General features: G+C 42.9%; 2 protein-coding genes across 6 annotated transcripts in view; both read left to right on the top strand.

The window, feature by feature from the left end:
* The window catches only part of LOC113171999 (disco-interacting protein 2 homolog C), a 128,064-nt gene that overhangs the window by 49,908 nt on the left and 50,418 nt on the right, over positions 1-27,738 (top strand). For 2 of the 5 annotated variants that reach the window (XM_026374756.1, XM_026374757.1), the window contains exons 1-2: positions 20,585-22,637; positions 22,973-23,044. In XM_026374756.1, the coding sequence (XP_026230541.1) occupies positions 22,436-22,637; positions 22,973-23,044 (274 nt within the window). In that variant the 5' untranslated portion in view covers positions 20,585-22,435. Of the gene's footprint in view, positions 1-16,390; positions 16,593-17,188; positions 17,223-20,584; positions 22,638-22,972; positions 23,045-27,738 lie in introns of those variants that run through there. The other 3 variants (XM_026374760.1, XM_026374758.1, XM_026374761.1) reach the window with 3 other exon arrangements.
* Positions 24,703-27,689, top strand: LOC113172050 (tripartite motif-containing protein 16-like). Its single transcript, XM_026374855.1, has one exon. It carries the CDS (start codon positions 25,460-25,462, stop codon positions 27,068-27,070), a length of 1,611 nt encoding a protein of 536 aa, XP_026230640.1. The 5' UTR covers positions 24,703-25,459; the 3' UTR covers positions 27,071-27,689.

Below are 27,738 nucleotides of genomic sequence, written 5' to 3' on the forward strand. Positions count from 1 at the left end.
CAGTGTCAAAAACACAAATTTGCCTCAAAGTGCTTCACAATCGGTTGAGCAGAAACAACATAAACCTTAATGGGTAAAAAGAACTAAAAAAACTTGAGGAAGAGCAACACAAGGGTGAGAGAGTGAGACAAGGAATGCTCGGGGTCCTGGGGGACTACGATCTAAATCCAACCCATCTGCAAAGAGACAACAAGGGGAGAGAGAGAGGACAGCTGATGGATGCACAGAAAGGAAGAAGCTCAAGAGAAATTAGAGTAGGGCTGCATGGACTATATTCAACGATCAGAAGGTTGTTATAACATTAGATTCAAAGACGTGAACTGTGTCAGATCGTGTGACATGAGCAGGGAGGTGAATCTGGACTGGAGCCGATAGGATGTGATTGAATATAAGGTTGAAGGAGATCAGATCAGGTGTGAAGGGGGAAGCCCATGTTTGATTTGATATGTTATTAGAAGCACCTTGAAGTCCGACATGGACAGGGAGCCGGTGAGGGGCTCAACCCTTTCAATGTGTGTTGATGTGTGTTGGAGAGAACAGGCTCAGCTGCTCCTCGAGGTGCACGTCACCCAGTGTTTTACAACTGTAAGCAGAGCGCTGCATTAAGAGCATAGCACGCGTTCCTCTGTGAGTCTGTCATCACATTCCCTTCAGACGACCACCTGCTGACCACAACTTGACTCTTCCATCTACGCTTACATCCACTCATCTTTCAGAGGAACGCATCGTGTCGTTGTTGCTGTTATGATCAACATTAGTTCAACATGACAAGTGCAGGGAGACAGGAAGTGAACAGGAGGACTGATTATTTCTCTTTTCATTTAGTCCCTCAGTTCCTATTTAAGGTTGTAGAATAACTGATGCTGTCGGTGACCATCTAGTTCTTCTTCTGCCTCTTAAGCTCTCGCTGTTATCTCTGTTGGCTTCAGCTGCAGTAGTTACTAATCTTGTCTGGTGTGACGGAGCGCTGGCAGCTGACAGAGAGGAGAGGAGGTACGACACCTTCACCTCTGGCCTCCTCTCAAGCTGAGACATCAAAGATCGAACTCTTTCAGGATCAGCATCACCAGACGTTCCCAACTGTTACGCAATAAGCAGACGGCTGGAGTCCTATATATCCTATATATCCAAAAGAGGCATTTTAAATTGTTGATTTTATGCCTAACCTAGAAAAAACTGTCCCCAACGGCTTCACAAGGAGAATAACAAGCAAAGATTTAAACAAAGTTTAAAGGCTAATTATCGAGCTCCTAGTTTGTTGTTGGAAAATTAGCTTCACTTGTCTAATTGATGTGACTACTAGTGTATGAAGTATTTATAAATTACATGGTGATGGCTGAATAGCTTTAAAGGACTCAGTTCGAATACAGTTTGAGTTATTTCTCCTTCATGTTCTGTTGCTGTGGACTAAACTCAACCTGGTAGTTCAGTCAAATTCACCCAAACATCCATCATCTGAGAGTCAAAGGATCTAAAAAGCTTAACTTGTTCATCAGATGTCTATGAAATCTAGCTTTTATCTACCCAACCAAATAGTGAGCTGTGTGATTTAACAAACAGTTCACACATTATCTCCTGCTTTAAAACAGGAGGGATCTTTCTGCTTTCCTCTGAGTTTTTTTCGAGTCAGAAACTGGAATGGGTCATCCAGGCTTAATAATGGTTAATATGTCATGAAATTATAGGACAACATGTCCAACTTTGTATGGAACTGCTGTGTCTGATGTACTTTGCAGTGCAAAGTTAATTCAGGACAAATTAAGTGCTTAAATTGTTCTCTGACAGCGTCGCCTCATATTACAGCACATGATTTTACAGGACTCATTACGACTTTTGCTGCGAAGGAACCACCGATGTGTCGTCCTCTCCGAAGCATGTAGGGCTTAAATGAGAGAGTGTAATTAGAGGAGATGAGCGGGAGCAGAGGGGTTACTGGGTTGTTCAGCTATAATGGCAGATGAGGACAATGGATCGAGCCTGAGAACACGAGTTAATTTAATTCCTGCTGAGATTCAGACACTTTACCTTTAATAAAAAAGCTTCTTTAAACGTCTCTCTCTTATATGTTTATATCTGTCATCCAGGCTTCTTTGCATGTTCTGGGGCTGCAGCTGTAGAGCACTGTAGTGCTGAGGTAATAATGATCCTTATTTCTTTTTTATAGTCATAACCCTAACTGGTATCATCTCTGCACGTCTCCTCCAAGTAGAACAACCATATCTGCCCTCATGTTTAAGTACTGCAGGGATTTGGTGCAGTGTAATGGATAGAGGTAATTTAATACGTGGATTCTTCCACTTTCATTGCACAGTGTACCACTTCCTCAGTCCCCCTGGAGTCCTGCGACAAACAACCAACCGGAGCTGCAGATGTGGCTGAACACCGTTTTACTTTGCTGTGTTTCTCTCATTGCCTCAGGGGGTTGAGGGGCAAACCCCTCGAGCTCCGGTTTCAGATATGCTGAGAGGACGTAGAAAGCCTTCGTCTCTGTTCTGATGCCAAACAGGCGGCTTTTCAGGAGCAGATAACACTCTTTACGGTGCCTCTCGGACAATAAACTGTTGGATCTGAAACGGTTTTGTGGGAGCAGAAGGCAGCGGAGTGTGTTTATATCGAGATCATTGCAATTCGACACAGAGGCGTCACAGCACAGGAACAATCAAAATGCAAAATGTGAAGCTGGTGCAGCTAAAACAGTGTTGTACATGCACGTCAGCTATTTCAGTTTTCAGCACTAATTTAGATTTATTTCAAAACACATAGACTGGAATTATCAAACTGGACCTTTAGAAACCAGGAAATCTAATGAAAGTAGCTATTTTCTGACAGGGAAGGTGGAAGAAGAGTTCAGGACTCTCTAAAGTCGTTTAATCTGAATCCCACCTGAAACTGCACTTACCTCTCACCATAAAGACTTCCTGTCACTGTGTCAACACAAAGATATTAGAAAGTTAATTTTCCTCATCCCCAGCTGTTCCCTGCAGCTGCACCAGGTCACTTCCCCATGTAACACTCACCTCAGTACAGTACCTGTGCTCTGTGTGTGGCAGCAGATGAAGTGGGAGATACAGGGCTGAGGTTTGTCTTGGAGGAACAGAGTGATGGATGGATTACTGTTCAGGCTGAGCTCAGCTGGGATCTCCCCGTCTCAGCTCTTTTAGCCTCTTGTTCCCAATAAACTGGAGAAGAGATGCTGCGCGTGTGTGTGTGTGTGTGTGTGTGTGTGTGTGTGTGTGTGTGTGTGTGTGTGTGTGTGAGATCCATACATCTGTTTGTGTACAGAACTGTACGTCTCACCTAGAGTAGATACTCACTACTTATGTTCCCCAGTGTCACCTGTCGACATGTAGAGTTCAGCGTGAAGGTTAAAACGATTAAATGCAGCTGCTAATGTTCTAAACAAACCACCTAATCCCACCACAGCGGAGACTTAAACAGCGGTTTTGATCTGTACTTTAATGCAGAAGGTTTCAAATCTCCACTCAAGTGTTTTCAGCGTTTTATTGCTTATTTTTTATCCTTAAATTAATCCTGCTGCAGGGGACCACGGCTTTGACTTTATTGAAGAACTAAGGGTCTTGAAATTGCTGATAACATAACAAATGATCAATACACTGGCTGGGAATAAACCTACATTTGAATATCCCCTCTTTTATTCATTTTATTTTTATATTTAATTTCACAGCAGAAGAATCAAACATGTAAAATAAGAAACCAGAACAAAGAAATGTCAAACTTTCAATTTAAGACCAAAGAAGCATCAAAAAAGCAGAAACAATCTAAAAAAGAGAAAAGAAAGAAGTAGATGTAAATCCACCAACCCATAATAACCTGCTCTGTCACAGGTCCTTCGTCTTTGTGTTGTTGTGACAACTTGAATTTAAATTTAAAATAACCGGTGACTGATTTTAATTTGATGCTTTATTTTGACGTCCTAGTTTCAGCTACAGCGTCTAATTAAAGTTTTTATTGTGCTTCAGTGCAAAATAAGAAAACTGTTCTACAGCGCTGCAATGTCCAATGGTTTAAAATAGCCTGTCTCCCTGTGGGATTATGGGAATTGAAGGCCTATTGTTAAAGCTGTTCGACTAGCACTTATCTCCCCAGGAGGACTGAGGTCAGTGAGCGGTATGTGTGTCTTGGTTTGTGCTTCTCTGTGTTAACATGTCATCGCCTTGATGGAGAACAGTGACTATTTGTCTTAGCATGAGTGTGTGTGTGTGTGTGTGTGTGTGTGTGTGTGTGTGTGTGTGTGTGTGTGTGTGGCTTGTAACTCATCAGGATGTCTGTATCCTGACTGGGTCAGCTGCTCAGTTTCCCTCTGCTTGTTTCTAACATCCTGTTTTCACACATACATCAATATGTATCACACACACACACACACAACACACACCTGGATCATCACATGTTTAGAGCAGCGACGTCTTGTTACTGTGCAGTGAAGTGTGAACTGTAATGCAGAACAGTCTGTTTCTAATCCAGTTACATTCAGCGTGATGTCATTTTTATTTAACGTCTTTCTGTATTTGTGTGTGTGTGTGTGTGTGTGTTCAGTAGAGGGAGTGGTAGTCGTAGTAATTGTTGGAGCTCTGGCGCTGGTTGGCCGACGCTGTTGGAAAACATCAGACTCGTTCTTATTCTACTTTGTTTGGTGTGTTTACTCACTTTGTGTCCTCACTCAGATTCAACCTTGTGCTTTTACTTGTTCTCATTTTCTCCCTTCTGTAAAAAAAAAACACTGAGCTCCAAACTACATGAAGCGTACTTGTACTACTACTGATGCCAGTACTGCTACACTCTGGCCTGGGGCAAAGTCTGATGCAACATGAATTAAAAGACTCTCCTCTTTTCAGTGCCCATAAACCACCAGAAACAACAACAGCAGAAATTCATTCCTGACAGTCCAAACCATCCTCATACAGGGGCGCGGTTTGGCTTCGCTGTGGGTCACCTGCTGCAGATACTACGTATATAGTGTTGGACTGATGCACGTGAGCAGACGTCTGTCGAGATTTTCCAGCACAAAAAAACATCAGACACAACAGTGAGCTGCACAAAAGGAGCAGTTGTGTTGATGTTTCAGCAGTGATAGTCCCTCTAGATCGAGCCTTTTGTTCAGAGATTGGTCTCCGAATTAGCTCGAACAACAGAAGCTGATTAGGACACAGTGAAATAAATGACGTGATTTAGTTTCGTGGCAGATTGAAGCTCGTCTTTCTGAACTCACACTCTCCTGAATCTCATATCTTTCATCGATGAATTAACAGAAAACAAGCACAAGAGGTAAAACTGTCAAAGCACCACCTGTTGCTGCCGCAGCAGCCACGATGGCGTCGGCTGCTTCTTCACCTGCACTGCTGTGTGTTTGCAATGGAAAGCTTTTGCCTCTGAGATGGAAACAGTTTGCAGGCGCGGCTCAGTGTGTGTCTTGGTTCGGTCGACGGGGCTGGAACATTTGCTGTGGTGAACGCATCACGACTCATGACTCTCTCTCTCTCTTCTTTTTACTTTTCTTCTTTTCTCCATCGATCGGTCTGATTTTTGTTTGAGCATGAAATGGAGCAGCTGCTGTGAGGCAAGTTGTAAAGGTGGGGAGTCACGGTGTGTGAGTCCTTCAGTGTGTGTTTGTGTGTGTGTGTCTCGCTGTCTTTTGCTGCATCACTCTCTGCCTCCCCTCTCGATTGAATTGAATTCATTAGCGTTTATTGGCATGAATGTTACATGAGCCGAGCTGCCAGAAGAGCCTGAGCATAGCAGCAGTTTATCAAGAAAAAAACACAAATAAATGACTGTAAATATCTTCCAAATGTGCTGCACAGCCTCTCCCCTCCCCTGCTCTGCTCTCTGTCTTGTCTTCCTTCTACTTCTCTCCATCTCTCAGTGCAGCAGTGGCTTATGGGAGCAGCCCTGAGCGACCCTGTGGGATAAATCCATTTTAGAAACCTGAAATCTTGAGAGATAGAGAGCAGGAGAGAGGGAGGAAGAAAAATACAGAGTGTGTGCATGTACTCAAACACCCATATGCTCTCTCAGCAGGGGACAGAGGGAGAAGCAGGCAGGAGCCTCCCGGGCATTTTGCTCATGTAGAGAATGTAATGATATCGGAGCCGCTCTTCCTCCACTCTCGTCCTCCTCCTCCCCTGTTCCCCTCGTCTCCATGTACCATACATATGGCGTCAAAAGGAGAGAAGCAACAGGGACAGAACTGTGGCTGGTGAGGGCGCTGAGGCTGTTATGTAAACTGTCGGCACAGAACTTGTTGGACATTTGTACCGTATGGTTGGTGGTTCACATACTTTTTCCTCTAGCTCCATAGAGTCAAGTTGAGCCGATACCATGGAGTGGAAAAGTGCTTAAAGGGAACTGTTTTCATGAGCTCTCATGTACTAATATAAAAAAGCCCCGCAATGCATTTGTAGTCTGATTCTCCATCTGTCTTTGATCGCCGTCCATCTCAATTAACACCTTATTAGTTTTGTTCCACCATCATCAGTTCATGTTAGTGGAGGTGGGATTCCAGCTGCCACCCTCTGAAAAAGGAGGAGGAGATGGAGAGAGGAAGGGCAAAGTGGATGAGGAGGAAAGAGAAGACATTTATTTTTCTATCTGCACAACACGCTGCCCTCCGTCACCTCTTCTCTTCGACACAGATTCACTTCAGCGCACCACAATCCCCCAAATCGTCCAGCTGGACTTTATTATTTTTTACCTTTAAAAAGAAACCTGAGACGAATGAGAAGGTTGTGGAAATCCTGTGTGGTGGAGGGGGTAATAGTGGTGGTTTTGGTAGTTTATGGATCTTAATGGGCTCATCTAAATGTAAATGAGCCCGAGGTAGAGACAGGGTGTCCGTCCGTCTGCTGCTGCTGCTGAGGAAGGAAAATGTTGCAAAAGAGGCAAATTCTGTTTGTGCATTTAGAAGGATAAACTCAGCTCAGTGTGCTCTAGTGCTGAGAAAGTAAGTGAATCAAATCAAGACGGAGGAACAGCGTTCACCCAAAGGTGCTGTGAGCATTATTTAAGTTTGAAGAGATAAGTAGTGACACAAAAGGTTTTATGGACAAGGTGGAGCTGTGATTTGAGCGTTGACTGGACACAACAGACTGAGTGCTGTCTGTGCAGGTAAACAGACCGTGTCAAGGTAAAACTAATGATTACAGCATATATAACAGCAACTGCATTTTATAAGAAGCATCATTGTTTTCTGTTGGAAACGCTGCAGTGAAGTAGAACATTCATATAGAAATACAAAATCCACTTATAGTGGCTCAAACCTTCAGAAGAAAGATCCTCCTTCAGGAGGTGCTGCTTTTATGAAGTTAATGTTGAATTCAGGCTGCAGAAATTATTATGTTCATTATCAATGGAAAAGTGTCCAGAACCTGGATGAATTCAGTTTGAAGTCACAGCTGAGAAAAACTTTAATCATTAATGTTTAATATCATGACAACTGCTATTCATCAGTTTTTTTAATAAACCTCTCAGTTAATTAATCCATGTCCTCCCTCCCTTCATGCACACAGACACACCTCCTCTCCTGAACACACTTGACATGACCTATGATCCCACTACATCTCTACTGCTGCTACTATTGTGAATATTATTTGCACACATTATTTATTACTGTTGTTATTGTGTGTGTTTGTGTTTAATTCTCTTTGACGAGATCCACCCAGGGACATTTCATTATGTTTCTGCATAATGACAATAAACAATTATTCTCTTGTCTTATTATCTCATCTTGAGTGTGATGAGTTTATATCCGTTTCATATCGGTTGTCTCAAAGGGCTTCACGTTGATCTTTGCTTGAAGCGAGTGTGTAGATTTGTATGTGGATGATGTCTGGCTGAAGGAACGAGGGCTTTCGCACATAGCGGATGTTGTCAGTGTGATCACAATAGACGTTATTAGGGCTGTTGGTCCAAATATTTAGTCTTTCAGATGACCTCAGTACAGAAGCCCTGAAAGACTACTGGTGATCCATTTACTAAATGTTTTTTATTGTTTTTTGTCTTTGTTTATGATTTGAGAGCATCATTATCAACTGAAAAACAAATTCCACTAGCCTTTAGGGCATCACACCTCTCCTGAAAGTTCAAAGACCACAAATCATTTACAGTATCCTGAAGATTGGATTAGACTGTTGTGGACTTATAGCAGAAGACATGTCTTTACCAATGCTGAGACTGAACCCTGTCCTATTCAAGGACAATATGACACCTTTCCTGCAGCAGACTGGCAGCTGTGACCTTTCTTAACCTACATATTTTACCATCAGTTCACCCTGCTGGCAACATTTCAACCAGTTTTTAGAGCCAGTATTTCACACCCAGTTCCTGTGGTCACATTAGGCTGTTTTAGTTGTTACGCCCTCGGATTTCATATTTCTGCTGCCACACAGCTTTAAATCTGCTCCGCTCTGTAGGGAATGAGAGTGTTTTTCTTTCATAACCTCAGTATTAAGTGGGATGGGATAGTGTAGGATGAGTTGCTGAAGGGAAATACTGTATGTGGGAGTCACAGTAAGTTTTACTGCTTCTCTTAATTGTGATTTCTGTTTATGAGAAGATGACATGTAGAAAGAAAGAAAGAAAGAAAGAAAGAAAGAAACCCAGCTCGCTCTGACATCACCCTCACTCATCATCCTGCGATGAAGAGTGCAAAACAAAACTGTGCTTCTCAAGCTAAAGCTCACATTTCTCTGGGAAGGCCAGTGGGACATCTCAGCTACACAAACTCATTCACATCTGACAGGAAAAGACGTCTAACGTGTCCTTCAGTTGTGTTTTTTAACCATCCCACTTTGATCTCCTCTCACTCAGCATTGTTACAAGCTTTCTTTATTTCTCTCCACCTATTATTAATGTTTGCAGACATGTTTGATTTGGGACGAGGCCTGGAATATGACTAGCGAGGCGTCGGGGTTAAGGGAGTCTCTGTGTTTCCACACTTCAGCACTCTTCCACACGCCACACTGTGTGGGAGTCCAGAAGTGACAGTCACGTCAGGACTATCAAAAGAGCTGAAATGGCAGGGAGGAAAGGAGATGATCAAAGCAGGAGAACAAAAGGGGAACGGGGAGAGGAAAAAGAGGTCTTTGCTGACTGAACCTCAGGAGAGAAAGTGTGTTTTTGACAAAGCCATGAGAGAGAGCTACCAAAAAAAAAAAAAGACTGAGGGAGAAACTGAGTTGTAGTTTTAAAGTCCTGAACTCCTCTCAGATTAAAACCACATTGTTTTAGCAGCGCACGCTGGCATTTCCTCTTGGTCGGCATGCTCGGGGCCGCTGGGTGGAGCACCGGGGGAACGCACAGGCCTCGCCAAGCAGCTCTGCAGCTGACTCTTGGCAGCACATGGAAATACCTCCGCAGCTCGCTCCATGCCAGGCCAGACAGAGCCTGAATGTTTTAAAGGAGAAGTTGTCACTAGCGGTTAGGTCCTGGAGGGTTGAAGTGGTGCACTGGTCGACAGTCTCATGCTTCATCTGTCACTTAGTTTAAAATGCGAGTAAAGTTTTGGCAACTTTAGGTTTGTGAAGAGCCCTGAAACACAGGCACAGTTTGTGGCACTGCTTTTAATGTGGCTTCAGTGGCATCACGACTGTAAAGCCTGTAATAATGTTTGAACTCTAAACTGATGAAGAAAGTGTTCACTTGTACACTGAAAGTGCTGTTTACCATCAGCCAATAGAAGCCAACTAGACAAATAACTACCATTCACAACCTTACATTTTAGTTTTTATCGGTTTAATCGTGAGAATATAATAATATATAATAAAAATATACAACATACACAATGTTGGTTACGTGTTGTAACCCTAGCTCTATGACATATTGTTGCAATGGAAGCAAACAAAAATAGTCCTGAAGCATAAAAATACACTTCGGGTCGTGTTTAGTTCATGTGACCCTCAAACTAACAGACGGGTCGTGTGGACACACTGATCCATGGTGTGATGCATGATTAAAAACGTGGCTGATACAGTTCTACTAAAACAGTTTCAGAAAAGCTGCATACTGTGTGCATAGTGATGAGAGAAAACACAAACGTCCTCGTAGATGTCTCGTGGCTTATATTGCTACCCAGAATGCCATTTGGCAGGAAGAGGCGATTTCTGGCTCGAGGACTTTGTTTGGAAATCAGTCAAATCTGGAATCTGGGTGTAAGAAGCTAATGCAGCGTGGTGGTTTTACAAAGTCACTGGATTATTTACTTTTCTACTGTGTGTGTGCAGAATCTGCTGGATCACTACAATGTGTCCACAGCACAGAGAGTTTGTGCATCTGTGCTTTTTGGACAGTGATGTTTTTCAAACCCAAAATAGCAAAGTAATCCAGAACTGAGCAGAAAAACTGGCAACAAGTTACTCACTGACCACAGCGCAGCCGTCCGTCCACAGGGCTTTAGAGGGGTTTAACCTGTACTTATTGAAGCTGTATTTATCCAGGGAAACCTAACTGAGCGCTTCATAGCTGGAACATGTACTGTACACGACCAGTCACCTGCTGGTGGCCTCTGAGCTGGACTTCTGTTTATTGTTGAAGGACTGCATTAAGGCATGGTGCTGCCGAGAGTCTCAATAGTCCCTCTCCCCCATTCAGACATTCAGACTTATTCTAAATATTTGAACTAGCCCTTTAATTTGAACACGTGAACACATCTGGTCTGTGCAGAATCCATCCTGTTGCCATGGGCCTCGGATTTGATTGTCAATATATATTTAAGAGCCACTTGGTTTGTATTGGAACTCTTCTAACAGACATTTCTTCACTGTCTTTATTTCTAAAATTGAATTCATGAACGACAGCTCTGTGTAGGTTTCCCATCAGTTCTTTTGGTAGATCCTCCAAACCTTTATCTATCTATTCATATATATATATATATATATAGAATATTCCAGTAACACTTGCATTTTACCACTCACATGTGAAATTATGATATTTAGGAATAGCGCAACATATCCTAACAGTAGTCACAAACCTGTTGGGTACAAACAGAGAACCTTTGGCAGGTTACTTCTTAATTCTGATGCAGCTTCACTGTGAGTTATACTGAATACCCATTGAAGGGATGCTGTTGCTCAGCCCTGCACCTCTCTGTGCTGCGCTGTACATTTCCTGGCTAACACAGCTCCTTAGCCGCTCTGTTCCCCCCTGAGATCACAGTCAGCTACACTGACAGCCAAAGTGCAGGTCAACACTTCCTTCTCCCCCTCCTCCTCTTCCTCCTCCTCCTTTTCTCCGGATTGCAGCTGGCGGATGTAATTGAATTAAGGAGGAAGCCCTTTTCTTTTGGCTGTTGATGCGAGGTCATGATTGATGTGATATAGGCGCAGAGGTGCCTGTAGGTGTTTTTAATTAGTTAGTGGTTTTGGTAACGGAGGTTGTAAAATTTCCCAAAATGCTTTTTTTCTCACATCTTCATTTATTCTTGGAAGCGATGTGCTGAATATCAGTGTTGTTGTTTGTTTAACGTAGACGTGCACAGCGGGGAGCAGCCCAGTGCAACAGCTGTCTGTCAGCCAACGCAGCATGTCTGCCAAAGCAATCAGGACCTCCAGTGTTTTTCTCAAAGAAGATTTTAGTTCTTTTAGGCAGGAGAGAGCGCTTCTTTTTCACTTCCGCTGTCTGAATCAGTCTCTAACATCAAGGCCAAACTCTTAATCATCAGAGCAGAAGAAACATCTGCTAACACACAGAGACTTCACTCCGTTCACTTCAGTTTTATCATTCGCTCCCGTTTGAGAGGTGGTTTTTAAAGGTTGGTAAAGTGACACAGCTGCTGTTTTCATCTTCTCCCCTCAGTACAGCGAGGAACCTTAATACAGAATTTTTTACCTTTCCAGGTAAATGCCACAGTAAAAGTTGTGTCAACAGTATTAATTGAGTTTTGCCCATATAACTAAAGAACCTCCTTCTTTTATCCACAGTGCAGGTAAGAAATAAACACACCTCACCTCCGCAGCAGAAACGTTTTTCTGTTTTGACCTCCTGCTCTTTAAGGAGGAGATTGCTCTGACTTATGATGCAGCATCATAAAGTTCTGTAGACCTCGAACGACCCAGACGAGGGCACGTGGGCTCCATTTAAACATGTGCATTTTGGGAAGTGTGCTTCTATTTCGAGTCTGTGCGGTCGCTCTTGTGGGTTCCCTCTAAGTAGCTTTTAGCAGGGTTTGATAAGACTTAAACACACACACACACACACACACACACAGCCAATAGCCTTACAGGGCATTAAAGTCCCATTTTCATTTTCTCTAAAGCAGCTTTTGTTTGAAGGAGTGTGAAACGCACACGGCTCCCTTGATAATGCAGCACTTCTGTAGGTTATCGACTGCAGTGATCTATTGGATCTTTACTGTGATGGGGTGCACGCTTCCTCTCATGCCAGCTCGTACTGGGTTATATCTTTGATCTTTGTTTCACCTAAAGAGCTTTCAAGTGGTTCCTTTCTTCGATGTAGACGGCTGATGATGGATTCAGAGATTATTTGTCACCATTTGGGTTAAAGGAAAACGAGTGAGCAAAATCAGAGTTCTTTCAGGTGATGATAAGTTTACCACCAGGTAACATCTGGTGGAGATAGTTACCACCACTAGAGACAGGTCTGTAGCCAATTTCCCATGCATGTTGTTGCGTTGGACACTAATTATCTAGATGTACAGAACTGTGCATGTTCAAAGACGATATAACAAGTGACAAGCCGGTGTTTCATAGGCTGAAGCTTGACTGTAGTTAAAAGACGAGTCATCAAACACTACCTGAACGTGACAGGGGAGTTCAGCCTTTTCTAATGAGTACGTTTTACTCATGTCATCTGTTGGTTTCACTTTTTCAATTAAATTACAAAAAGACATTTTTATGATTCTTTTTTTTAGATGCACTTGTAGTTTTCATTGACCCACACCTCTTCACAAGGAGGTCAAATGTCAATTTATTTTGCAACAAGCGAGTTAATATTTTTGCAGACAAACTGTCTATTTAAAGATGAGAGAGGTACAGTAAACAACAGTGTGTGTGTGTGTGTGTGACTGTCTCAGCCCTCAGGCTAATAAATGAGAGCCAGTACCTGAAGCACAGGTGCAGGTTTTACGTGTGATCGTGTGCGTTAGCACGAACACTCAGCAGTGTTGAGCATTAAAGGTTATTCAGGTGTGTTTAGGATTCTTTCCTCTAGGCAAATTCTTACTGGCTGCAGGATACTGGTCTGTGGGTCAAACACAAAATCACACACGCACACAGTCACGTTTCATTCAAAACATTTTCTAATCGTCTCTGTGTCTGGTGTTGTATTAAAAATATCTGAGAATCCATTTTCAGTTGGCAAATTTTTACTGGCTACAGGATCTAATCTGTTTGTGACTGACACGACCCTAACACAGAGCAGGTTCTGATCACACTGTAAATACCAGGTTTGAAAAGCGAGAAAAAAGAGAAGTAGGTCTACTGTGCATGTTTCCAGGACCTGATTCATCCTACTCCATGAGCCATAGAGACGTACTGTTGTCCAGGAACTATTAAAGTGCACTGCAGCACGGGGTGACACTGTCATTTTTGATTCAAAGTGTTCACTAGAGCATCAAATGTGCATGGATGGACTGGGAAACTCTGAGAGATGGGCTAACTCATCAATTTAGATTGTGTGATACAAAATCAGGGGAAGTTAGGAATTCAAGTACACTCCAATTGTGGAGCTTCCAGGCTTCTTTGGAGAACCATCGTGTTGTACATATTTAAAAACTAAAGTCTGACCCATGTTTCCTTTCATCAAAGAGCGCAGCCTTCCACAGGAAACGTTATTGGATAAACATGAAACAGGTTTCCCCGGTCGTCCCACAGCAAACACTAGTTTTACTGGTTCCATATAAGATAGAAGTCTTATCTACATGATGGGAGTGACTTTCACCATAGCTAACATTTGTACAGCTGTTAGATGTCTCAGAGATGCACAAATACTGTTACACCACCTTCATCAGTTCAGGACGTCTTTCTACACTTACTGACTCTTCCAATCCAAGTTAATTCTACACCATAGGTGTGGAGTAGGTCCTGTGGAGCCATGTAGTGGTCGTACAGACCTCGTCCTCTGATGCCTTCCCTCTTGTTTGTAGTACAAAAACTCTGTGACTAAGAACCTGAACACGGTGCCGTAGAAACCGCGTCTCCAAATCACATTTTGGTGATGTGACGGCAGAGCGACATAGACACACGGGTATAAATGCTCCTAACGCCGTAGGCCACTGTAACCAAGCATGTAGGCTCCATAAACCAAATCTTAATCTACTGTAACAGACAAAAGACGCTCAGCCTGGGTGATCTGCTGTAAAGTGACCCTGTGACCCAAATCCTTGACCACCACCCAGTCTGCATCACAAGCCGTTCTACTAAACCGGGACTTTCCCTGACATGTAGGTCAGTTTGTTGAAGCTCGGCGTCGTGAGAAGACAGACTCTCCTGACCGCAGAGATGACCGAACCAGCGGAGGAAACCTCCATCTCTCACTATCTCACTCTGCACGTACCGCTGTCTGTCTGTTTTTAATTCAGCTACAGGAAATGAAATCACTCTGGAGGATTTGTTTTCTGAGGGATCACATTAATAATCTGGAAATGTTTGGATCTCTACTTGTCACATTAGTTAGTTTTAATAAGACATCGTTTCACAGTGCTCCTGATCTGTTTTGAGATGGGCATCAGATGCTGGATAATTAGACATGATGACCTCCAGTCTTAGAAGAACTGTGGGCAGAGTTATTGTCTCTGTTTTTATTTTAAGCGTGGGAATGTTCTGATAAGTTGGACTTCTTAGGAAATGAATGTCATTACAGCCGGTGGCACAACTTCCACTGGGTAGAAAGGAATTTAAAGAAATATGCAACATGTCGTGGAGGTTTTTCTTCTTCTATGAACAGAAAACTGCGTTTGCCCCTTAATGTTGAAGGATGTGGTGCTCGTTGGTTCATTTGAATGTTCCAGTGATGCAGGTTTTAATATATTTATTGTATTTTTAAATTTTGCCAGAATCCACTGAAGTTACATGAGTTTATTTTTAGTTCATCTTTGACATCTGCTGTCTCCTGATCTCTAAACATGAACCCTGCAAACACAAAACAAATTCTCATTGTTTAATATAGAAGAAAACAGACAGTGGAAAAACTGATGATCACCAAATATCAACAAACCATTTCTAATATGATGAAACAGTCCTGATCTCTCGTGTCTTAATTGACAGGAGCATTTTTTTAGTAACTAGTTGAGCCGCCTTTGCCAGCAATAAGCTTAACATGTGCTTCCTGTGGCTCAGACCTGCACAACGTCCAGGAGGAACCACTGGACCGGATCCTTAGGACGTCTTTACGTCATTCCACAGTCTGGGCGACCGTCTCATCTTTACTCTATGTTTACTATTGAATTGTGTAAATTACTGTGTAAGTTCTGCTGTTTTGTTGGTATTTATCTCCGTAGTAACACCTCAGGGGAATCGTAGTGTAGTGTAAAGGTAACCCCCCCCTTGGGACGTGTATGTTTACATTACACTGTAAGTGTCCATAACGTAGATCATTAGATACTGGGGAGTCGTGTGTTATAGTTCAGTATATAATCGTTAACAGACACTTCAATTAAATTAATTTAATTTATAGTGTGTGTGTGTGTGTGTGTGTGTGTGTGTGTGTGTGTGAGTGACCTCTCTGTGAAGTTCTCCAACAAACCAATGTGTTTGTTGTGCTGATGTCACCTGGCAGGTGTTCTGGCAGCAAGTTGGACTGCACCAACTGAGGAGACATGTGGGGGGGGGGGGCTCGATATAAGTTGTGTTTTCCTTCCTGGACTGAACCAACTGATGAACGAGTGTCAACAGGATTCAGCAGCTAAATGTCAGAGACTCCTTCATCCCTGTGTGTGAGTGCTGCAGGTGGACCAGGTGCTGCCGGTGGACCAGGTGCTGCAGGTGGACCAGGTGTTGCAGGTGGACCAGGTGCTGCAGGTGGACCAGGTGCTGCAGGTGGACCAGGTGTTGCAGGTGGACCAGGTGCTGCAGGTGGACCAGGTGCTGCCGGTGGACCAGGTGCTGCAGGTGGACCAGGTGCTGCAGGTGGACCAGGTGCTGCCGGTGGACCAGGTGCTGCTCCGTGTGTGCGCGCGTTAATTGAGAGCGAGCAGAAGGAGTGTGCGTGTGCGTGTGCGCGCAGCCAGTGTCTCCAGACGCTGAGCGGCGGACAGACCACAGAGGAGGATGGAGGCTGGTCTGAGCGCAGCATGAAGCCGGGTCCGGGTCCGGGTCCGGGTCCAGGTCTCTCTGCGCTCTCCTCGGTGCCGGAAACCAGGTGTGAGTGTGTGCGCGCGCATGCGCGTCTTGGTGTAATTGGCCTAATTGTTGATGTATTTGCTGAAGAAGCTTTTTAGTCGGAGTTCAACAACTTAAATGAGTTTTAAAAGCGCGTTTATTGGAAATATTAGTGCAGCTGTGTACCAGGAGAAGCTGCCAGCTACTTGTTGATGTACTTTAATTATCTCCTCTTTGTGTGTGTGGAGTTCAGTTTGGGATCTGGTGCCAGGTTCTGTGGACATTCAGGTCAAACTGTGACTTCCAGTAAGTGACAGCTTTGTTCTAATGTTATCTGCAGCTGCTTCAGTTCAAACAAAGACCATGTTGTACATTAGTTGTGTGCTGATGTCACAGCATTGAGGCTCATGCAGTGTTCAGGATGAACAGGTGTTCCCCTCAGAGAGTCCATTATGTCCCGTGTCCCAACACAGCAACACGTGTTTTCATTCTTTACTTATTAAGTTAATGCTAAATGTGACTCATCCGTTCAAAACACGTTGAGGTCAGTTATTGTTTCTATTATTTGCTGTAATTATGAGTTTTCATCTTAGAAAGGACTCCTCCATTAATAAATATCCAGTCCACAGTATTTGTGTCCTCACATCCTGATCTTTAATTGGACCTGGTGTTTTTCCTCCATCCGTTCTTGATGCTAATCTTGCTTTTGAAGTTTTCTTGTTCTGCCTCTGGTGTGTGTCCATGATAATGTTGGTGAGAGCTCCACACATACAGTTTGAATACTAAGCAGCAGGAGGCTGCAGGTGCAGCAGTGATGATGGAACCAGTCACACGACAGGATGTTCACCTTCATTACTGTGGGAGGGGGGAGGAACAGTAGCAGCATTAGTCACCGGTGGGGGGGGGGAGTCAAGTACATGTCGACAAATTCTGTACGTAAGTATGAATTTAAGATACTTTAATGAATGACTGTTGGACTGTGTTACATTTATTTTGCACCTTTACTTTGCAGATTTATACGATTAAACTGAAATAAGAGATAAAATTATAATAGTTGATTGTATTCTGCATAAAGCGTTTTGAATTAGCTCCACATTTTGCATAGGGAGTACTTTTACTTTTGTTTTTTCTAATATTGAAACGCTTTTATGTAAGTAAATAAGATGAGTTTTTCTTTCAGGCCTGGTTTTAGTCAGTTGTAGCATCTGTAGTAGTAATTGAGTAAAATAGAAACTATATGAAGAACAGGATGAAACAGTGTTTTAAGAAATAACAGCTGAGGTACTTGTGGTAATAGTCACAGTAGTAGTAATATTGAGGAATTCTCAGTAGTGGAGGTAATAAACAGTTGATCTTGTTGCTTCGTTTACTAAGATGAACTAAATGAACTTCTTCATTTTTGACTTTAATGAACTGACTTCACTAATGAAGCCACGTGTTGCAGACAGATTTCATTTCCCTGCTCGTTTCATGTGGTTGAGTGTAAACCGTGACGAGACCTTTCCAACCAGACCTTCTTAGAGTGTGTAATGGTTTTACTGGAGCTAAATCCAGCAGTTAGAGCTGTTTTTCCAGGAGTGCACAGGATGGACCATAAATCATTTAAACCGCGTCTTACAATCCAACATATATAATGAGACTGTGCTGGATATGCCAGGAGGAGAAACGTGTTACGTGCTGCTCTCCCAAAGGGAAAAGTGTTATTATAACACCTTTGACAAGCAGTGTGCTCCTTGCTCGCCTGACATTACGTTAGCGTTGGTGGTTTTCAGTTTTTCCTGCTCAGTTTCTACAGTTGGTAAATGTTTATTAGGAAATAAAAAGAAGACGAACTGCTAAACATCAAGGAGCCAGAAAGAGGCCAAAAAACTGACTCCAACATGTCCTCCTCACAGGAATCAAAGTATAACAACCATTTTCAGTCTGGCAGCGTTCAGGTTTTTGGTTTGTAGCTTTCGTTTCTGAGCACAGTGAAAAAATAAAAGCACCAACGTAAGTGTGTTGGAGCTTTTCCACATTTCCACCGGACAACAGTGACACAGTGCACAGAATCAGGTTTGATGTCGTGTACGTGAGCTTCTCCTGTGTGTGTGTGAGTGTGTGTGTGTGTGTGTGTGTGTGTGTGTGTGTGTGTGTGTGTGTGTGTGTGTGTGTGTGTGTGTGTGTGTGTGTTTCTGTCCTGACTCAGCGTGTTGCTACTGTAAACACCTGCTGCCTCCAACTGCACACAGCACCTGCACTTGGGATTTTGTGTGTGTGTGTGTGTGTGTGTGTTTTCTCCTTACCCTCATTCCCAGGGGGAGTCCTGGGGCGTTTCCTCTTGGCTCAACTGTCTGTTTGTTTTTATGAATACAAGGCTCAGTGTGAGTCTGTGTGAGGAGTCAGACTCTGTAGTTTTCACATATTGTTTTTTATCATACAGATTATTGCTACTATAGATAAAGTGCCCTCGTTTTTTACTGGGTAGCATCATGCATGTGTGTAATGACTGATTTCTAGTGACTTTAATTATCCTCTAAACAACTGTAAAACTAATGAGAGCCTGCAGCCGCTTCTTGTGGTCTTGTGCGTCTTATTGCTTTTGTGGTACTTTGCTGTGCTGCATACTATTATTTTTATTTGGACTAAATCAATGGGGAAAATAATGTGTGCACTCTGACTCTGTGCAGTAGCATGTTTAGATTTGAGTGGTCCAGAGTCACATGGTGGAAATCTCCTCTCCTGTTTCACCCTCTTTTCTCTATCACTCTCTCTGTTTCTCTTCCGTCCTGTTCATTTCATTCTTCTCACAAACCGTCCTACTTTAAATCCCCGTCTCTGTCCTCTCTCCATCTCTACTGTTGCAGTGTGGAAACAGTAAAGTCAACTCTGTTTCCTTTTTAGGTGTTAGTTAGCTCCAACACTCCTCTCTTCCTCTCTCATGGTTTCTTTTTTTATTATTGTCACTTTTTCCGTTGTTCTTTCTTTATGCTGTCTACTTTCCCTCTTTTATTTGTCTTTTTTTTTTTCTATTTGATTCTTTCTTTGTCATGGTTGTTTTTCAGTTCGCCTCTCGCTTGGCTCTCTGTTGTTCTCTCTCATACTGTATATGGTCAAGGAAGCTCAGCCCTGCTGTTTCAGTACTAACTGGCTCTGCTCACACCGACTGTCCCTCTACGGGAGATGATTTGAAGAGCAGAGCACCGTTTGGATGTGGACACATTCATATTTTACTGATACATGATTCGTTTACTATCTTGTTACAACACCAAGGCTGCAGAGCTGCTGCTCTAACAGCTCCCACTCTTATGGATTATTTAGTCTTTTGACCTTGCAGGTTGCAGGAATCTCCTTCCATTCAGTGACGAGAGCGTTGGTGAGATCCAAGGTTGATTGATCCAGTTAAATTGTTAAGTTGTGTACAGCGCCGGTCAGGTTGTTGTGCTGAATGTTGTTCATGACCATGTTCATGGAGGCACACTGTAAAAAAGATTATATGGTGACAAATTAAGATTTTTCACTTTAACAAAGGGTCCATGTGAACGCATTACAACAAAATCTGCAGGTGTCTAATGTAAAAAGTAAGTTCAGCGTCAGGTTCTTGCTCATTTACACCTTTTTGTGTTATTACATCATCTGTTAGTCGTCTCATCATCAGTTGCTATAGTGACGTCTGGATCACACACAGATGCTGGTATTTATACATCAGCTACTCATGGTGCTTGACTTCGAGGTCAAGAGTAAGAGCGGACGAGCGTGACGTCAGTGCAGAGAGTCACAGGCGGTGCGGCCTGCGATATGTATATGTCTGATTGTCAATAATTCATAGGCAGCTTATAGTGAGGTTACACAGCTGTCATCAGGCTGCTGAGTGCACATTTCACAATGATGTAAAGCACCGCGCTCGGAGACGAGCGCTGGGCTGGAGTTGGAAATGAGCCTTACATGGTGTGGGCTGCCTCTAAGAGAGCTGTGCACTAAATCCTGCACGGTTCTCGTAGTTTTGTTACTTTAATTTACTGTCTACTGAATTTACGGTGCTTCTACTTAGAAAAACAAGTGTTTCTCAGACTTTTCCCTTCAGTTTGAATGAGGAAAGTGAAAAAGCAGCGCTGCACAGTTTGATGTTTAGCTATAAAATATTTGTATCCGTAAAAGTTTGACACTTCCCCATCCATCTGATATCATAGTTGGGAGCGGAGGGGCTTTTCTGAATCACTCTGAGTCACAGTTTGTGGCATGTCGAGTGCATCTTATTTCACTAAAAAGCAAAACAGTCGATGTAGCTCATGTCGTCAGAGGTTTAGATTTCTAGTTGTGATATTAATTTGTCAGCTATCAAACTGAGAACGATATTAACTTTGTCATGGTGATTTAGTTAGTTTAATGCCAGAGGCTTCTTCTTAGTCTCTCCAGCTAAAGTAATGTGGCATGAAACATGTTGTGAGGCAGCGTTAGTCTGTGTGTGTTTGGAGGAACAGGAGGCTCCTTCCTGCTCCTGGTCTGTGGGTAATGGTCTGTGACAGCATCACCCAGGTTTTTTACTAAGAGACGAAGTCACATGGAGGGAATGAGTTTGGAGGAATGGCAGAGCCTGAGTCATCCCTCCGTCTCCCATGTCTATTTTTAGATATTTATTCCTCCGTCGTCATCAAGTGTCTCCTCATTCTGAGGTCTGAGAAACTAGCAGGATGTTTTCAAGTTAATATTAGAGACTAGAATGATTGTTGATCGTCAGGACAAATAATTGACAACTTTTTCATTTGGAGAAGTGTTGGTTTTTCTATACAGTGTCTCGTCACCAGCCTGATTGAGTGTCTCTGTCTCACTGACTGACAGGCTGACGGCCCGCCTGTCAGGCTGTCTGATTGGATCGCGGTTGCGAACACGGAGCTGTTACTGTATTTAACTGAATTTTCTCTTTGACTGACACGTTCATTTCACTCAGACGCCGTGTTTCTGATGAAAATTAAGTCAAGAAGATGGTTGCTGTGTTGGTGTGTCTTTCTGTGGTTGTGTGGACACGTGTTTTAGCTCAGTATCCTTGTTGTGAGGACATTTAGTTCACACCTTCAGACGTTTTATGATGACTGGTGTTAGCTGGTGACGCTGTTTACAGGTAAACCTGTGTTTTTATAACAAATAAACTAATAGCTGTCCGACAACTCTGTAGCTCTCAGGCAAATCCCTATTGTCTAAGAGCTGCGGTTCTGCAGGTACTGTATGTGTGGTGGTTGGATTAAAGGCCTGGAAGTGCATGATGTCAGTGTCTTCACATAAGAGTGTCTGTGTGTGACCTCCCTCTGTTCATCCCATGTGTTTTAGCCTCCTTCAAAGGCTAAAACACAAACTGAAGCATTCGCCAGCTTCTCTTTCTCTCTGCGGGGTGGATGGATCCCCTACCAGAGATGTTAATTATTGCCATGTGCGTCGCCTTTATGCTATCAAACACACACACACACACACACACACACACACACACACACACACACACACACACACACACACACACACACACACAAGGAGCTGACACTGACACCGATGACGTCTGTGCCCACAGTTGGTTTCTTGATCCGAGCCGGTTAGTCACATGTTTGTGTGTTTAAGAAGGATTTGTCAAGTCAGCCGCGCAAACAGCTTTTTCCATGTTCGACAAATCCGCTGCAGATTTAACGTCACTCAGGTCTGTTTCATGCATCTCTCACTGCTCGACTCGGGCAGCGCTCCTCACTCTGATTTTCAGTTTTTTTCTGCTTAGTCATGCTCCAGTTAGAAAAATACTGCAATTGTTCTGCACCTCATCAGTCACTGTCTGCAGGCTCACAGCTGTCACTACATTTCTGACTGTGTCACTGTTGGAAAATGAATATTTACTAGATACTAGTCGAATGCTAGAATACTAGTAATATGTATGTTTAGGAGTTTCATCTTTACTTCCTTTCACCACCACTCAACAGATATCCTGCTCCTTTCTCCTCTTGTTTTGACTTCTTTTAATTTGACATCATCAGAGAGTCTTCAGTTCCCCAATTCGCCCTGCTACTCTGTCCTGCAGCTCTGTGCACTGATGTTAATACACGTATGGTTAAACACGTTCATACACTGTCAATCACTCACTGAGTTTCCAAAAATAAAAATCTGGCTCTTGTTTCTGGGAAGTAGTTTTGAAAATGTGGCACAGTCTTCCTGCCTGGTTTTCCCCTGAAGCTAAAACCCAGTGCCAAGAACCAGTTAAAAAAAAAAAAAAAAAAGCTTTTTGTTTCACTTGTGCTTTGTGGAAATCTGCTGATGGTTCTTTTTGTTGGCTTGATTTATCAGTTCCCACAGGAACTCGGTCAGCAGGTTTTGAGGTGGTTCATCGCACCATGAAAGGTGAATTAAGTGCACCTGCAGTACCTTGGGCTCCAAATTTATTCATGCTCACACACACATGCAGCCAAACGGCACCATCTGGTCTCAGTTGAGCAGAGAGAATGACTAAGCATAGTGGGAAACGTCAAACAACTTTCTGTCATGACTGCTCAATGTTATTAATCTTCGATTGCATCTTTTGTAGAATAGAAATATTTCGGTGCTGCACACAAACACACAGCCAAACATTTAAAGCATTTTGTTATGATTAAATATTAGTTTTTATCTTTAAGAGCTTTGAAAACTTTACATAAAATAATTTAAAAAGTAACCGTCTTTCCTTCTGTCTTTTTTAGGTGATATCACACAAAAGGGCTATGAGAAGAAGCGAACCAAGCTGATTGGAGCCTATTTCCCTCAAGCACCAGGTAAAACGACTTGAATCATTGAGCAGTCATATATAATCACAGCAACCTAAAATAAGAAATATTAATATAAAATGCATAAATATCATGCATCACTGACAGTAAATATGCCGTCACTGGCCACTTTATTAGGTAACACTGAACTAGTCATGTTATCCTGCTGCAAGTAGCCAATAGTCAACAACAGGAAACAGGGCTCAGCTGGTACTAAGGGGTCAATGGGTGCCAAAACATATCCCCAACACCATTACACCACAACCATACAGGCATGGAGCCACACTGTCATGTTGTTTATATCCAAATGTTGAAAAAGCAGTTGAGACTCATCAGACGAGACACTTTCCAAATGTTTTTGTCCGATTTAGTGACCACAGGTGAATCGTAGCCGAGCTTCCTGTTCTTAGCTGACAGGAGCCAGTGGGGACTTCTACTGCTTCAGGGTTCAACATGTCGTTCTGAGATGTTCTTCTTATTAGAGTTACTGTTGACTTTCTATCAGCTCGTATCAGTCTGGCCGTTCTCATATAACCTCACTTACCTTTTTAAGACCATTCTCTGTAAAATCTAGAGAAGTGTTTTGAAAATCCCAGTAAATCAGTATGTTAGTCAACAGTAAATCAGAAGTTGTCAGACCAGCCCGTCCAAGCTTCATTCATTCGACGTCACTTAGATCTTTTTTCCCACATTCTGTTCCTGTGTTTGAACGGCAGCAAATTGTCTGCATGCCTAAATGCATGACGTTGCTGCCAAGAGATGGGCTGATTAGATATTTGATAGAGTAGTTGAATGATCACAACTGATGGCATTTTATTTCAACTATGATGACGTACAGTAGATAAACGCTGACTTTATTCCAGTTGAGCTGCAACAAATTCTTTTGAGTGTGTTCGTTGTGTCTGAATAATCAGCACAGTGCAGTAAAGTGAACAGATGTTTGAGCTGTGTGTGTTCTAGGAATGTGACGCACCAAGGAAATCTCCGTCCAACACAAACTAAAGGAATAGAATGAAAACAGCATTGTCATAAATCTTAGACAGCGTCCTCTTTATGTACCTGCTGAGCTTGCTTTATATGAAATCTGCCTCTTTTTGTGTTAAGTCTGAAGCATTTTTCCACCTTGTACTTGAAAGTTGAACATCCCACTGGCATTTTGTCTGCGTGCCAACAATGTTAAACCAGGACTCTGTGAAAAGACACGCTACCTTTATCATCAACATGTAACTGGTGCTTTTACTCAGGGAAAATTACTCTTGTAGAGCATGTAGTGGTCTTGGCTGTGTTACAGTTTATTTCATTTAATTATGTGTTTGGATGTGTTTGAAGTTGCAGAATCAAACGATTGATTCCAGTCTACAAGTTGAGTTGTTTTGGTGATATGGTGCAAACAGTGAGTCCATTTTGCAGTGAGACTTGTAAAGGAGAGCAGCTAACACACCGGATCACACCGCTGAAGATGAGGCTGTAGTGTCACTGGAGACCAGCACACACTGGCACTGCCAAATCTATTACTGGAATACATTTTGTGTGTGTGTGTGTGTGTGTGTGTGTGTATGTGTGTGTGTTGATTGGGTGGGGAAATGCCAGGAAGTGCATTGTGGGATGGAATGAAGGGTGTGGGATGGAGGGAATGTGTGGTATTCATATCCAGGCCCAGTGGGGGGTCTTTGCGAGCTTCTGCAGCATCTTAATTCACCACAGTTCACTCTTTCTCAGTTCTCTAGTGTACGTTTTTATTCCCATACACAAGTAACACAGTGGTGCACACAGAGACACACCTGTGCTGTGTTACAGACCCACTCATACACCAACAACATATGATGTGAAACACAAGCACACACGCACGCTACTGACACTGTTCGCTTCTCTATGGTGTCTTTCACTTCTCTTCACTTCCTGCTACACAGTTGATTATTATTTACTTGGAGAGCTCGAACATCAAGTGCCAATAAAAGGGAGAAAGTAAAAATCTTTTCTTGTCATTGCAGTAGTAAACAGGTACTTTACCTTTGACTGTTTGACCTCCCTGACCTTTCTTTGTCATTGTTCAGTTCAGAAAATCCCCCAAATGGTATTTTTAATATTCAGTTTCTCCAGTCAATATCAGTAATTCCCCTCAAGAGCAAAATAATGTTGAAATACCGGTCTTGCAGTATTACAACATTTACTGGCAGCATAGCTGTAGTGATCTGCAAACAAAAAATCCTAAGCTAAAAATAATGTTGTTGTCCACCTCAACTATTTTGTCTGTGTCTAATCGACACAACGCTGTTTAGACTTTCCTAGAAACTAGCACAGCTTTCCCAGCCAAAGCCACTCCTCCTTGTGGAATGATGCATAACCTGCAGCTTCTCTCTCATATATAATCTGAACCAGTCACTGCCCTTCTCTTAGTTATCAGAGATACTCAGTACCAGTAACATGGCACTAGGAAGTCAACAAGACCTATTCAACTGCTTAATCTGTAAGAAACTACTGAAGGATCCGGTGACAATTCCTTGTAGACACAGCTGCTGTAGGAGCTGCATCAAGAACCACTTGGATAACCAGGATCACAGGAAGCTCTACAGGTGCCCCCAGTGCAGAGAGATCATCACAGTGGAGGAGCTGAAGAAGGCTGCAGGCCAATCTCCTCCTACTGATCACGGCTATGCTGGACCTGAAGATGTGGCCTGTGATGTCTGCACTGAAAAAAAGCAGAAAGCCTTTAAATTCTGTCTCCAGTGTTTGGTTTTTTACTGTGAGAAACATCTCCAACATCACTATAGTGTTGGTCCATTTCAGATCCACAAGCTAGTTGAACCAGCAGCAAGGTGTCAGGACAGTATCTGTGCTCAACATAAGGAAGTGATGAAGATGTTCTGTCGTACTGATCAGCAGTGTATCTGTTATCTCTGCCACGTGGATGAACATAAAGGTCACGACACAGTCTCAGCTGCAGCAGAAAGGACTGAGAGGCAGAGAGAGCTGGAGGGGAGTCGACAAAAACTCCAGCAGAGAATCCAGGACAGAGAGAAAGAGGTGAATTTGTTTCTAAAGGACGAGGCGGCTATTAATCAGTCTGCCAACAAAGCGCTGAGGAACGCTGAGAAGGTCCTCTACGAACTGATCCATATATTTGAGAAAAGATTCTCTGATGTGAAGAATAAGATTAAATCTCAGCAGGACAGTGAACTGGGTCGGTTACAAAACAATCGGCGGAAGGTGGAGCAGGAGATCATCGAGCTGAAGAGAAAAGATGTCGAACTGGACAAACTGTCACATGCAGAAGATCACACCTACTTCCTTTTAAAGTTTGCCTCATTGTCGAATTCCAGTGTATCTGAAAACCCACCTACAGCCAAAGTCCGTCACCTGCAGTACTTTGAAAAGGTGACAGCGGCACTGTCAGTAGCTGGAGACAAACTGCAGGAGCTACTTGAAGAATATGTAAAGATCACAATGGTTCTGCCAGATGCATGTATGTTGCCAGCACAGCCTCAGACCAGAGCTGACTTCCAGCGTTACGCATGCCAAGTCACATTGAATCCTAACACAGCAAACATACATCTGTCGCTATCTAAGGAGAACAGAAAGGCAACGTTCACGAGAGAAGAACAGATATATTCTGTCCATCCAGAGAGGTTCGTGTATTCATGGCAGGTCCTGAGTAGAGAGAGTTTGACTGGACGATGCTACTGGGAGGTGGAAAAGAGCGGGAGAGGAGTTTTAGTAGCACTTGCATACAAGGATATCAGCAGAGCCGGAGCCTTCAATGATTGTGTGTTTGGGAATAATGTGAAGTCCTGGGCGTTGGACTGTTTCAAAAATAGCTATGAATTCAGACATAACAGCCGGAAAACTCCCATCCCAGGCACATGGTCCTCCAGAATAGGAGTTTACCTGGATCACAGAGCAGGTGTTCTGTCCTTCTACGGCGTCTCTGAAACCATGACTCTCCTCCACAGAGTCCAGACCACATTCACTCAGCCTCTCTATGCTGGACTTTGGCTCTCAGATGGTGCTGCTGCCGAGTTCTGCAAGCCTAGGTAGATGGGTGCTACACGTAGATGTCAACCCAAAGGGACCCAGATTACATAGTTTGAAAGAGAGAAAAGAGATCCACCACTCCCTTGTATTGTTTACTTTCCCCCTGAGAACACTGACCATTCATCTCTTATTCAGAACAGGCTGTGAGCCTCATAGTGAGAAACTTTCAAATGATTAATTCAGGTCTTTGTTAGATTTTCTTCAGGCTTGAAAGTGGGAACGCACTACAGACTTTAAATTACAGATCAGAAGAGCCAGGACTGTAAATCTTATCTCTAGTTTAGTGTTTCATGTTTCCAAAATCATATTTACACAGATTTTGACTTGTCATTACACATATTTCACATATACACAGATGTAGTTGTCTATAAATTGAATGTATTAACTTCTTTAATATGAATGTTTTATGAAGGTGTAATTTAATGGATATACAGACATTTTGGAATCAGTACACTCTTATATTATTCTTGATTGTGTGTGTGTATATAAATACATGTAAATAATACAGTGTGTGGGAGTTCTTTGATCTGTGTCAGTGTCCACTTCATCCATCTCGTGTCTTTATTGGATTTAATGTCTTTCTAGTTACAGTAGTTGACAGAAGAGGAATGAAAGAAAGAGGCCGGCATTGATTTCCTTTAAGGTTTCACTCTGTGTGAGGTTGGTTTTGG

Source organism: Anabas testudineus, chromosome 17 (assembly GCF_900324465.2).
Source record: "Anabas testudineus chromosome 17, fAnaTes1.2, whole genome shotgun sequence".
In the NCBI taxonomy this organism is placed as follows: Eukaryota; Metazoa; Chordata; class Actinopteri; order Anabantiformes; family Anabantidae; genus Anabas; species Anabas testudineus.